This window comes from Prionailurus viverrinus, chromosome C1 (assembly GCF_022837055.1).
Source record: "Prionailurus viverrinus isolate Anna chromosome C1, UM_Priviv_1.0, whole genome shotgun sequence".
Taxonomy (NCBI): Eukaryota; Metazoa; Chordata; class Mammalia; order Carnivora; family Felidae; genus Prionailurus; species Prionailurus viverrinus.
Genome location: NC_062568.1, coordinates 69,224,765 through 69,237,841, shown reverse-complemented (window position 1 = coordinate 69,237,841; position 13,077 = coordinate 69,224,765). Strand labels below are relative to the sequence as shown.

At 39.6% G+C, this 13,077-nt stretch overlaps 1 protein-coding gene across 2 annotated transcripts in view; it reads right to left on the bottom strand.

Annotated features, from left to right (window-relative positions):
* Positions 1-430: 430 nt before the first annotated feature.
* The window catches only part of CCDC148 (coiled-coil domain containing 148), a 255,078-nt gene continuing 242,431 nt past the window's right edge, over positions 431-13,077 (bottom strand). For both annotated transcript variants that reach the window (XM_047871442.1, XM_047871443.1), the window contains 3 exons: positions 6,798-6,915; positions 4,473-4,613; positions 431-647 (listed from right to left, as the gene is read on the bottom strand). In XM_047871442.1, coding sequence (XP_047727398.1) covers positions 501-647; positions 4,473-4,613; positions 6,798-6,915 — 406 coding nt within the window. In that variant the 3' untranslated portion in view covers positions 431-500. The remainder of the gene's footprint in view (positions 648-4,472; positions 4,614-6,797; positions 6,916-13,077) is intronic.

The following is a 13,077-nucleotide window of genomic DNA, read 5'->3' as shown; positions in this document are numbered from 1 at the left end:
GTTTGCAGTAAACATGGTACACCAAATTGGTTTCTAAATTTAGAAAAAGGTTGAGTCTCCTCTTATAATAATCAAGAAATAGAAGTATTAATGATAATGGAGCTTCCATAATTAAAAAGTCAAATTCTGAAATAACAAGCAGAAATGAACCTTAGCAGGTAGTAGCAACATAAATTGTAATTCCTGAAAATGGTTATTTTAAGCTCTTTTCATGGGATAATGCAATCTCCAATATGCAGCTTACTGAACAATAATATATGTATCATATGCATTATAATTATGTTCCATGGTCTTGCTGAATTCAGTACTATCAGACATAACAAAGATATAGGAAATAGTGCATGAAATTCTAAGAGTCATAAAAGACAAAGTTGTGTTAATGAATGCTTTGATTTCTATGTCTGATATTTAAAAAAATTTTGGAAAGTAGTAATTGTTAACTATATAAATGTATTCAAAGAAAAATCTTGTTTACATATAGTAGGATTTACAGAAGAACTCTAGATTTTAAATACAGTAGACTCCATGTCCTTTCTTGGAGGTTTTTGAGGACTGATTTTTGGTAATATCTCTCTGGCATAAAATGTTTTATGAAGTCCAGCTTCTCGAACTGCTAACTCAAAACGGAGTCTAGGGTCAGAAATTATCTGTAGAAAGAAAAAAAAAGTTATCTGTAGAAATAAAATACAATTTAAATAAGTAGCAATTCATTGAACTAAAGTAAATTTTATCATTTAGTTCTGTATTTGCTCAAGCTATATAATTTGTTTCTTCTGGGTAGATGACTAGATGACAATAAGCTTTGTGTATACAGTGACTATAATCTGTTGCCGTTTTTTAGGGGGAGAGGGTTGGGGTTTTTTTTTTTGTTGTTTTTACTGAAAATGTCCAAATGTTCTTGACATTATCATTTTCCAGTATATCCATGGTGTCCGAGATAAGATACAGAGAATATTATACTAGATTAGTCAAAATACAACATATTGATATTATTAAAAAGATGCAGTAAAAAAAGCTTACTTTCAGTACTATCATTGATTCATTATTTATTCATAGCTAGAATTACAAAATATAGACAATCATTGATTAAAATAAATCTAAACCACACTCTTGGTACATTCGTCTTTCACCAGACATTCTAATTTCTCCATCATTCTGAAATATGTAAATTATGTTTAAACACATGGCCTCTACTTAAAAAACAAAATCAATCGAACACTCCAAGGCTGATTTCTATTTCAAGCAGAATTAGAAAATGTCTCCACCAATGTGGTTCTAAGTGGCAATGGAAATATGAGTAGCTCAATTTCTATTTTCATTTATAGCTGATTGGACCTTATTCCTCTTCCCCTCCTTCCATGAATATTAAATGTCAACAGACGCTGCTTGCAATAAGGTAACCACATATGGATTTTAGCTAATGAGGCATTTTACACGGACTTCAAGTCCCCCTAGAGGATGGGATAGCAAGCTGTTGAAAGCAGCCCTCCTTCAAGAAGCTCTTAAACCAATAGGGGCAGTAAGAAGGTATACAGACAACTACAGCTGGTGGCACATGTGACTGATGTTCCAAGGATAGAAGATCACAGAAGTACATCTCCTGGTGTGGGTTAGACTAGGATGACCTCAGGTGAGGAGGAGCACATGAGCTAACTGTAAAGTCCACCCTATACTTCTATGAAGCAGAGTGGGGAAGAAAAGAGACAGAGAGCCAAAAAAGGAAGGCACATGCAAACTCAGAGGTGAAATAGGTCAATTGGGGGTCAGGGCAGTTTGGGTAGAACACTGGAGTAGCAGCAGTCTACTACAATTGTCTAAACATGAAGTAATAAATGCCTAAACTTGGCTGGTAGCAAGGAAGAGAGAACTTTCGGAAACACTATGAAGGGAAGAATCAAGAGAATTTGGCAACTGATGAGGTACAGGGACGAGGAGCAATGATTGCACACAAGTCAAAAATAATACAGAGATTTGTGTCTGAGAAGCAATATATTTTGAGCATTAGACTCTCCTCTTCTAGATACAATCTCTGTAGTCACCCTTATCCACTTCCAAGGATTCATGCTCTTCCTGTGTACTCCCTAATTTTTTCTGGATTCACCTGTCTTCTCAGCTTCGGATCTGTGAGGTTTAAAAGATCGCCTTATCCTATTTTTAGAATAGGTATCAAGTGAAATGGAGATCTCCCTGGAAAGTTGACCTGCATTTCCCCAAATCACCTCCCCAGAAGCAACCAATCAGATTCTTGTAAACGTGTTCTAGACATTTTCACCCTAATCATGACATGAACAAAATAAATACTCTTCCCCGAAGTCTGTTTTTACTTCTGTATTCTTATATGGTTAATGGCAGCCACACGTAATGACTATAATTTACTGAATTACTTGTAGATGCCAGGCAATATCCTAGGCAATTGACATTTATTATCCTAATCCTCATAAGAACCTTACAAATTATTATTTTACAGATGAAGTAAACAAGACACAAAGATGTTAATAGCTTACACAAGTTCATAGCCAGTAAATAGCAGATGTAGATTTGAATCCAAAATGCAGGCTCTTCTCAGTACCACTCGCTGCCCGGCTTAGAATCATCCTCACTTTCATTACTCCCTCCTCTCAGCCAGAGCCATTCATGCCACGCCCTCCCACGTTTATGAGGACTTTGCCATCTTAAAAGACTCTGACCCCCACTCCCACCCCCACCAATTTTCCGTCCAGAATACGTTGCTAAGCATATCTGAGTATATAATTCACCTACTTCTAGGTCTCACCTGTGCTCACAGGATAACATCTTAGCAAGCAAAAGCTACTATACTTTTCAGTCTGACCCTAACCTATGTTTCCAATCTCATCTCCTAGCACCCACCCTTGCCGTGTACCTTTACACTGAAGACATGCCAATAGGGCCTCTTTCCACCCTCCTCTCCCTGGTGAAACCCTTATTTCCTCAGCCCAGGTACCCGAGAGCTTTCCAGTTTGACTTCAATTCTTTGCCAGCCCCAACTGCCCTTCCTGCTTTGGCTTCTGGAGATACACTTGCATCCTTATAATTAATCCCTTTCCTTTGGCCCAACCCCTCCTCCCAGCTGAGTTTTTTCGTTTTAATTTAAATCAACCTGGAAAAAACGTTGTTACTGCTGCCAAAAATCCTCGACTAAGATGCAGCTTAGTTTCCTTTTCAACACTTGGTCCCACTTCCCTAGTCTGCATTTCTTTTGGTTCCCTTCGTGCTGCTACAGGCCTTAGACCTCCACCATGGAGGTAGTCTCACCCCAGGGGCATTATTCTCACACATGCTACCTTCCCTCCTAACCCAGCCGCCCTGCTCACTTCCTTCAACAGAGTAAGTCAGTCTTGTTCAGGATGTAGCCCTGGCAACTCCACTGTGCCAGATATAGAATACGTTCCGTAAATATTGTCCAATTGATAAATGAACTGTTCATCTTTTTTATTTCTTAGCGAAGTATACAGCACATAGGAGAGGCACACTTGATCTGTCAATGGGTGAATGGATGAAGTTTCCTACTCTGTAAATAATTAACTAAGTGTCCAGCTTCTGTCCTTAGACTTGCAAAATTAACAAACTAGGGAGAACTACTTTCTCCCTTAATATCAGTGATATCCATTCATTCATCTGTCCTCCCTCCCTGCCTTCCATCCATCTGAAAAGACTTTTTTTTTTTAACGTTTATTTATTATTGAGAGACACAGTGTGAGCAGAGGAGGGGTAGAGAGAGGGGAGACACAGAATCTGAAGTAGGGCTCCAGGCTCTGAGCTGTCAGCACAGAGCCCAACGCGGGGCTCAAACTCACGAACTGTGAGATCATGACCTGAGCCGAAGTCGGTCGCCTAACCAACTGAGCCACCCAGGCACCCCTGAAAGTACTTTTTAAAATCCTTTCTCAGTTACAGGAACAGACTAAAAGGAGTCAGAAGTTCCTAGAAATGGTTAAATAACACCTTAATACTTTTCCACAGAAAATGTTTTCTTTTATCATTAGCTCTGATGTATTATCTTCAGTTAATTTTAATTTCTGAAAGCTTCCTTCTGCTTTGTCTTGTATCAGTGTCATCAGTTGTTGCCTTAGTAGGATTTATATCATGAATTTAACATTAAACAAATTCTGAATTATAGAGAAACACTTAAAATAGAACATTAAACACAACTTTAAAGTAAAATTTTGTAAATTTTAAAGATATTTTAATGTAGAAATGTCAATTTTAAAAATAATTTTCAATGACAGATTTATAATATGTTCAGACAAACTGTTCTCTGGTCACCTATCAACTATTTTACAGGGCTAAGAATCATGCAGTAATTGCGTGCTATCATTTAGCAGTAAAAATTAAGTGAATCCACATGGTATTCAAATGTAAATATTGAAAATAATTTTTAACCCAAAACACACTTCTATAAATCTTTTTATCATCATGGCTTTTGCATCAATCACGCTAATTCCCACAATTACCTGGTATTCATTGTATGTATTCAATGTAAAGAGTGGCTTTTGAAGAATAAATTCTTCTTCAGTTCCAATACCCATTCTTGCTTTTGATGCCATTGTGTCTGACATCATTCTAACAGGATCAAATTGAGCAACAATAGCAACCTAAAAGAAGAAAAAGCATGGCTATTTGGATTACGATACAAGCTAACTACTTCTGGGGAGCACTACTAATGTTCAATGTCCATTAAAGGTAGGAAATTTTATTAAAGATAAAACCCAAGAAGGAAGGACAGACAAAATATTAAGCCAGGCCAATCGTAGAGATCCCCAAAGGAGTTAATGGTTTAAAAACAAAACATATTAAAAGGCCATAATATATATGGTTTGCTACTGATTGAGTTATCACAGTTATGATTAAATTTAGATAAAAATGTATTTTTCTGGTACTAAGTCATAGGAAATCTTATAAAGAAAATCTATATATTGAACTACCTTAAAAAGTAACCAAAGATAATAAACTAATTTTTAACTACTAGCAATATATGGTCATGGTGACAACTCCACAAAGCTTTCTAGAAAGTTTAATATGATCAAGATCATTCTAGAGTATATTATTCATGCCTTAATTTGAGTTATGTTGGCATTATTGGGCAAGATGGCTGAATCTCCATTGTGTTCAGCAATGAGATTTCCAGGGACTATTGTAAACCATTGTTTCCCCTTCTACTGAAAAACCATAGAGTCATTTTAACCTAAATGCCCTTGTCCTTTATGATAATTGAAATCATTCAAAACTGTATCCTAATGAAAGAAGCCACTAATTTTGTAAATTATATGCACCATTAGTAACACCTGCCTGTTAATTCCTAAAGTCAAGAATTAGCATTAAGAGAATGGCATTTTTAATGCCATTTAGAAACTGTAATGACAAAACTGGGGGTTGAATATGCTTTAATTATTATAGGTTTCCTAGCCAAAATGTCTTAAACTATAGTTCTAAACACCGGCTACAGCTAACGGGCATAAATATTTCCTCTTTCAAAGAGTTCACAGATGGAGAGAATTCTAATCATATGGACTCTGTAGTTATCAAATATATATTTGAACAAGAACGTACATAGTAACACTGACATTAAGTTTTGTCCCCAGAAGGCCATGGTGTATAATTATTTGCTAATGATTAAATTTTGTTGAATCTAGCATGACCAGGACTTACATTCCTCTTTGAATTTATTTCTGTAATCTATTTTTATCAAAGATGATGACATAATAGCGGTATGCATTTACACTTCCTGTAAACTATGCCATTTAACTAGTTTAACTAGACTTCCTCGGTTTGAATCCAGTCTGACAGTTGCTTGCTGTGTGACTTCGGGGAACCTGTGGCTCTTCTGTTTCCTCTTCTATAAAATAGAAATATTGCTACGAAAATAAATACATACATCATAAGGTTGTTGTAGAGATTGAGCTAAAACTTAAGAGCATTTAGAAGAGGGTTTTATATTTAATATTTTAAAAGTGTGAACACACATTACTACAAACCTCTGAAGCAGGTACTATCATTATTCCCATTTTTCAGAGGAGGAAATGAAGCTTAGAGAAGTAAATGATCTAAGTTTCCTCTGCCAGTAAGTCATGAACCAGGTTGCACCCAGGTTTGAAGGATACCAGAGGCCAAGTTCTTATCCAAGATTCCATGTTGCCTCCACTGACATGGAAGGGAAATCAGACAGTCATTTCCCATCAGTTGTGTAGGGGTGTCAGTGGGCTTTGGAGCTTAGGAGTTGAACTAATCACTTCCAGATCAAAACCTCTGAAAAATTACCAAGTAAAACTATTTTATCACACTTCTCAAACTGAAAAACTTTTGCCTACTTTTACTAGGCAATGCAATGGGAGGCTTTAATTCTCTCACAAAAATAGTATATATTTTTAAAAAATGGTTTTTCACATGTTTGCTGACCACAGGGGATTTCCAAACAGAAGTTTCTACCCCTAAGATGATTATCTTGCTCAAACTCCACCAGGTTTTTTGAGGAGCAGAAAATCCTGCTAGATGTAAAGTTTCACTCCTGTAAATGGGTACTATTCAGCTAATAAACGAGAGGTAGTACGGATGCATTTAAATCTTGGGAGAGCCTTTTGAAAAGTGCTGATAAAGTTCTTTTAATATACTAAGAAACTGGAAATTGTTCAACATAAATCTAATTGCTCCCAGCAATGAAGATCAGTGTCCCAATTTGGAAAAGTTACATTTTATATCACAGATGTTGTAACTAAGTCCTACTAATAATGTTATTAAGAACACTTAGAAACCACCCATGAAAATTTCCAAATTAAAAACACCTGTTTCCTAAGGGCTTCTAGTCGCCTCTCTCTCTCGCCTTCTTCATGAGCTTCTTGGAGGGCCACTGCTTTTTTCTCCAGCAAACGCTTTTCCAGTAATTCTTGTCTATATTTAACCCTTTAAAAATAATGCACAAGGAAGTTGGGAAAGCATCATAGTAACTGTGTAAATTATATGGGTAGGAACATAGATAGGGGCAGAAGGCATCTCAGAGGTGACATCACGGTCATATTTTGGCTTTACTTGCTTTTGGTTGATTTCTCATAACCAAACAATAAAATGCATTGGTGTAAAATTCAATCTATAATAATTCTAATAACCAGAGAACTGCTGGGGTGCCTGGGTGGCTCAGTCAGTTAAATGCCTGACTTCGGCTCAGGTCATGATCTTGCGGTTTGTGAGTTTGAGCCCTGCGTCGGGCTCTGTGCTGACAGCTCGGAGCCTGGATCCTGCTCTGGATTCTGTGTCTCCTTCTCTCTCTGCACCTCCCCCACTTGTGCTCTGTCTCTCAAAAATAAAGAAATGTAAATGAAAAAAAAAATTTCTAAAGTAACGAGAGAACTGCAGATCACAGGGCAGGAAAAAGTAGGGTAAAAATCCAATCCATCTCTTTCTTCCTTTGATATCATTGTATTGACCCTCAAACTGTCTGTCAGCTGCCACAGCTATAGCTAATCAACCCACCAGAGGACAGCCTCACTCCTGAGTGATTCTTCTAGCAGTTTCTTCAAGGAGTTTCAACACAATTTGAGATGTTAAAAAGGCTACCTTACTGATTAAATATACATACTTTTAGAAAGAAGAGTAAATAAAATGCTATAATAATATGCCCAAATTGTCTCAATACTAGAACTTAAAATTTTGTCTATATTTTCACTTGTTTTGTCTAGAACCCCCATTTTGGGTGTGTGTGTGGTTTAAAAATTACACTTTGACTGTAGATGGCAGCAAAAACATGACTTTCCCTTAGCATTATGTTTTCATTCTCCTTAAAATCAGCAGCTATTAAAACAGAGCACATTTCAATACCCATTTTAATACCTCCAAACTCATTCATCCCTCCTCTGCTGCCTTTTTTTAAGCAGCCTCCCTTCCCATCTTCTTGCCCAAGCTATTCTTCTTTTGAATTATAGAGAGGAGATTTGTCTTTTCTAAAAAAGTAGACATTTGGGTTCTCAAGGGAGTATGAGGCCATTGCCTCTGTCTTCCATTATTGATGGCTTAGATTTAACTTTCTTTAAGACATCAGTCACAGATGTGCTTTGCCCTTAGTGTGCATACCTGCATTTTCCACGGATGTACTTTCATTAGACCCTTTTAATTCTGGATCTTGATGTTAACTGAAATGTTTACTATGCATCGAGGCTGTTGCTAAAACCTTCATGTCTTTTAGCTCATTTAGATTTCACAACAACCTGATGTCGGGGTACCAATATTGATCCCATTTTAAAGATAAAGAAATGGAGGTATAGACTGGTGATGTGATTTGCTCATGTTCTCACACCCAGCAAGTGGCAGAGCCAGAGATCAAACCCACGCAGACTGGCCCCAGATCCCACGCTGACCCTGGCCCTCCCCCTACTGTGCACTTAGCCCCTATGCTCTTCTCTCCTTCCCTTGATTGCTCTACTCACCTCACTGACATGAATACCCTGCTGTGTGCTGTACCCTGTGCGAGGTATTGGAAGCACATGGAGAAGACAGCCCTTCCAAGTTTGTAGTTTAATATGGATACAAAAAGACAAGCCTAAGAACTAATCAAGGTATAGAGTGCCTTCAGAGAGGTATAAACAAGGTCTGCTGGGGGACCTTGTGGAAAAGACTTGGGAGCTTCATGGAGGAGGCAGCATTTGAGCTGGGTCCCAGGGATTATTAGCATTTGGAGAGGCGTGATGGTGGAAAGGAGGCTGGCCTTCCTGGAAGAGAGTGCCAGGCCAAGGGTGAGTCCAGAAAGGCACCCCCACTCAGGCACATGCATAGACAGGGTTGGCATCTGAGAGTGAGCAACTTTTAAGTTTTGCTCCCTGGGCATCTTGCCTGCCTCGCTGGTTACAGTCCCAAGAAAGGAAGAGTCCAGGGTGGCTAGGACAGACTGAGTAAGGCATTTGAACCTGTGTCATCTGAACAGAGTGAGTGAATGAAAGAAGCCCAGGGAAGTATTGGCAGGGTGAGCCTGGTAGTCATGTGGTTCCTTCAGGAAGATTTGCTCCTGGGGAGGAAAAATCTCCAAAACCAGGTTGCTCCTGAGGCTGACATTAAAGCAGCAGCGTAGGAGAGGAAAAGAGTGGAATGTGCAGTAGATCCTTGCAGAGTACAAAACCCACAAATGGGATTTAGGAGGAAAGTCCTAAACCTTGATGGCTGTGGCTGTCCTCCTCCTCATCTCCCATACAGGAGTCAGTAGCCTGACACACGTTAAACAAGCTACAGACCAGGTTGCTCCCTTTCTCCAATGCCTCCATGTCATGGAAAGCTATTTCTCATTCTCTCCATTTTCACTAGGGCATGACACAACCTTCCTAATAAGGTTCTACTCAATTTATGTACTGAGTACAAGCTAAGTGAACGACTGTGAAGGTTCAATTAAAAGATACCCTGGGATTTGATCATTACCATATGCTAATTCTCAGAACCTTTGAAAACTTTCTCTTCCTTTGGGATATATAGGTTGCTTTGTCTGCAACAAAGTTTTGCCTGCTGTGAAAAAGTAAGAGTTGTACCAGTTAGGGGAGCTTGACTTGTGAGGAAGAAGTTGCAAATCAGACTAAGGCATTTGAACTTGTGCCTAAAGAAGCCCGGCTCATGGTTTACCCTGAGGCTCACTCACTCATTCAACCTATGTTTATTGAGCACCTACACTGTATCAACCACTGTTCCAGGCACTAGAGATACAATCTCAACACAGGAGACACGTTTCTGGGCTCACAGAGCTAATAGTCTAGCAGGGATACAAAGACCCAGGCAATTTTGTTAAGGGGTGGCCCTTGCTCTGAGGACACAGTGGGATGTAGGCCTTGGGAGGGGCACTTTTGCAGACTTGGGGCATTTAGGGGAGCACCCAAGAGGAAGTGCTCTGAATCTCACACCCGAAAAAGGAGCAGAGGGGGAAAGAATAGGAAGAACGTTCCAGGCAGAGAAAAAGAGCATATGAAGGTGAGAAAGCACAGTATTTTTTGAACTGAAAAATACTCGGAAAGAACAAAAGTGGACAATGCAAGGTGAGGCTGGAGAGGCATGAGAGGCCAGACTGGGGCTTCGCATGCATGAGGGTTTTGATCAGGGAAATGTGGTGATCTGAAAAACCTCTCCTGTAATATGTATGTGATAATAAGGAGTCAAGACCAGAGAGGGTATCCACAGGCAAGTTAATGGTTTCCTAACCTAGGGAACTGGTAGGAGATAGACCTGGAGGAGATGCTAAAAGAGAAGACTTGGATTTAAAGTTTATGTAGAAGATAGAATTAATTTGAGTTGTTAATGTTATGGCAGAGCAGAAGAGATAGAGGAAGGAGTTAAGGTTTCCTTCTTGCACAGTGAGCAATGGCGTCCCTCGCTAAAACTGGGAACTTGGAGAAACAGGGAAGAGAAGGAATCAGGTTCCTTTGGACAGGGACCAGCCTTCACATATCTGGGCTGAAGATGTAAATGGGAGATCTTTATCAACGGCATGGAATCGAGGCCATGGAGCAGATGGAATCAATCAGGAAGAGAGTGTAGAGTAATAAGAAAAGTAGGTCTAGGAGTGACTGCCAAGGAAACATTTAGGAAAGGGACAGAAGACAAAACTAGGAGGATGAGGAGAAATGATGCCAAAGCAGCTAAGGAAAACAGCATTAACAATGTCAAATGATACAGAAAGATCTGATATAACCCGCAAATGATCACTAGATTAAATAAGAGAGAGTCATCTGTGATCTTGGCAGGAGCAGTCAGTAGAGACGTGGCTGGAGGATTAGTGGGGCTGAGGAGGTGAGTGAGGGAGCAGACAACCCCTTCAGCAAGACTGAGGGCGCTGGAGGGAGCGCGCAGCTGATCACACTTGTGTTGGCTCCAAAGTGATGACCAACGTTACTCTGGCCACCTTGAGGATTTGCCACTGAAAATATTTTTTAAATATTTATTTTGCGAGAGAGAGAGAGAGAGAGAGCGAGCGAGCCCCAGCACGAGTAGGGGAGAGGCAGAGAGAGAAGGAGAGAGAGGATCCCCAGCAAGCTTCATGCTGTCAGCATACAGGTCCACTTGGGTTCCGATCCCATGAACCATGAGATCGTGACCTGAGCTGAAAATTAGAGCTTAATCGACTGAGCCACCCAGGAGCCCCTTGCCACGAAAAATTTAAGCAAATAGGTGACATACTCAAATCCTTCATTTATACAGATGCTGTGGTATAAACTCAGATAATAATCCCCTTGGAAAGGGGAAACTCTTGGTGCCTCTCTCCTCTCCCAGTCTGGACAGAAACTTTTCTTTGCCTAAAGAGAAGTGATGCAGAAAAACTCTTGGGAGAAAGCCAAATACTCACATATTCATGGGGAAAGAAAATAGCAACACAGTAAAGTCAATCATTTGGAAAATTTTCCACATAAATACCTTTAGCTATTTGAGGTAGCAGATTTTCTCCAAATTAAACTGTTGCTATGAAAGTCAATGTCAGGAAATGGCGAAGCTCAAAAGTCTAAGTTGTGCACAGAATTCCCAAACAGGAGTCCTAGGTCCATCTCTCAGTCCATTTTACACTCCCTGCTTCTACAAAGGTTCAAAGTATTGCAGAAGGGGCATTTTCAACTTCTCATGGGGGAGGAGAGGCATCGTATTGTTCAAAGGCAACAGCTGCTGCAGAATCAGGCACAGCATTAACAATAATCTGGAAAGGATTTTGTTTAAGCCTCCAGGCCTGAGTGTAGTTGAAGGGACAGGAAGCTTTCATGTAGAATGGAGAGTTTATGTATCATTTAGGAGATTCTTTATGTGTGTGTACAGCACTCGAAGAGGTGAGTATACGAATGCAAGTGGCTTGGGAACACCTTGAACTTTAGTAGCAGCATCCCTTTGCTTCAGTGAAACTTCAGTGAGAACTGGGCAAAATATTAAGTACTAAACCTTGACCTGCCTCCTGTTTGGAGCCACAGGTAACTTCAGTCTAAACAAACCTACAGCACCCAAGGGGGATTAGGAAGACTCCTGAGGAACAATGGATAGTGGCAGGAGCTACCATTTTTTTTTTTAACAAAAAGCTTATGCAATAAATAAAACAACATAAAGATATATCTTAATTAGGGCACTGTAACCAGTATTGAACTCCCCCAAAAAACATTTCAGAGAAGTAATTTACCCTACTGAATTAAAGGCAGTTTGTGTGCAAACTTGCTACTTAGTGTTTAGGTCATGTGGCTTACTCAATATTGAATGAGAAATCTTTAAACAGGCACATGCCAGAGGTATTTCAGCAGCAGCATGGTGAACCTGTTCCTGCCTGTTGGGAAATCCATTTTTTTGGCTCAAACCCACTCAGAAAGTTGTTCTTCCCACCAAATTGAGAGAAACCGCTCTATTAGATATAGGGTAATAGGGAAGACTATGTGGATCAAAACACAGGTCAGGTGGAAGCACCTGTCAAGAGGTAAATGGCGATGGGGGAAAGGGGGAGAAGGAGAAGCTAGCCCAGAGGAAAAAAACCTGGATGCTCACTGGATGCTTCTAATGATATAGGCAATGAGACTCTACTCAGTGGGGATTTTGGCTAAGGGCATAAGCGGAGACCAATTTCTGCAAATAGAATGTAAATCCTGATGCAAGGCAGTGACATCCTGGTACAGATAGGCGTGGGCAAGAACAAAGAGGATTCATAGAGAATCCACAGAACCAAGAGGAGAGGAACCCATGCCAGCCCCAAACAGAGACTATTCTTCCAGCTCAGAGCACTTACTGCTTCCATTGTGAGGTGTAAGAGCAAGTTCTTATTGGAACTCTATTCTTTAATCGATTGATTCAGTTGGCCAACATACAGTTAGTTGAGCACCTACTATGTGTGAAGCACTGTCCCCAATGCTTAGGATACAATAGGGAAAAATTTAAACTAAACAAAAAAGATCCCCACTCTCTTAAGTCTTATATTATTTGTGGTTATTTATAAGCATGCTTAAATTAACATTCTAATAAAATACATAAATTAAAAAATAATTATCAAGAAGAATCTTATCACAAAGTCCTAAATTAGCCCTTTCTTGTATTGCTATAGTGATGGTTCTCAACTATAAAAGTCATTAGGATCACTGGAAC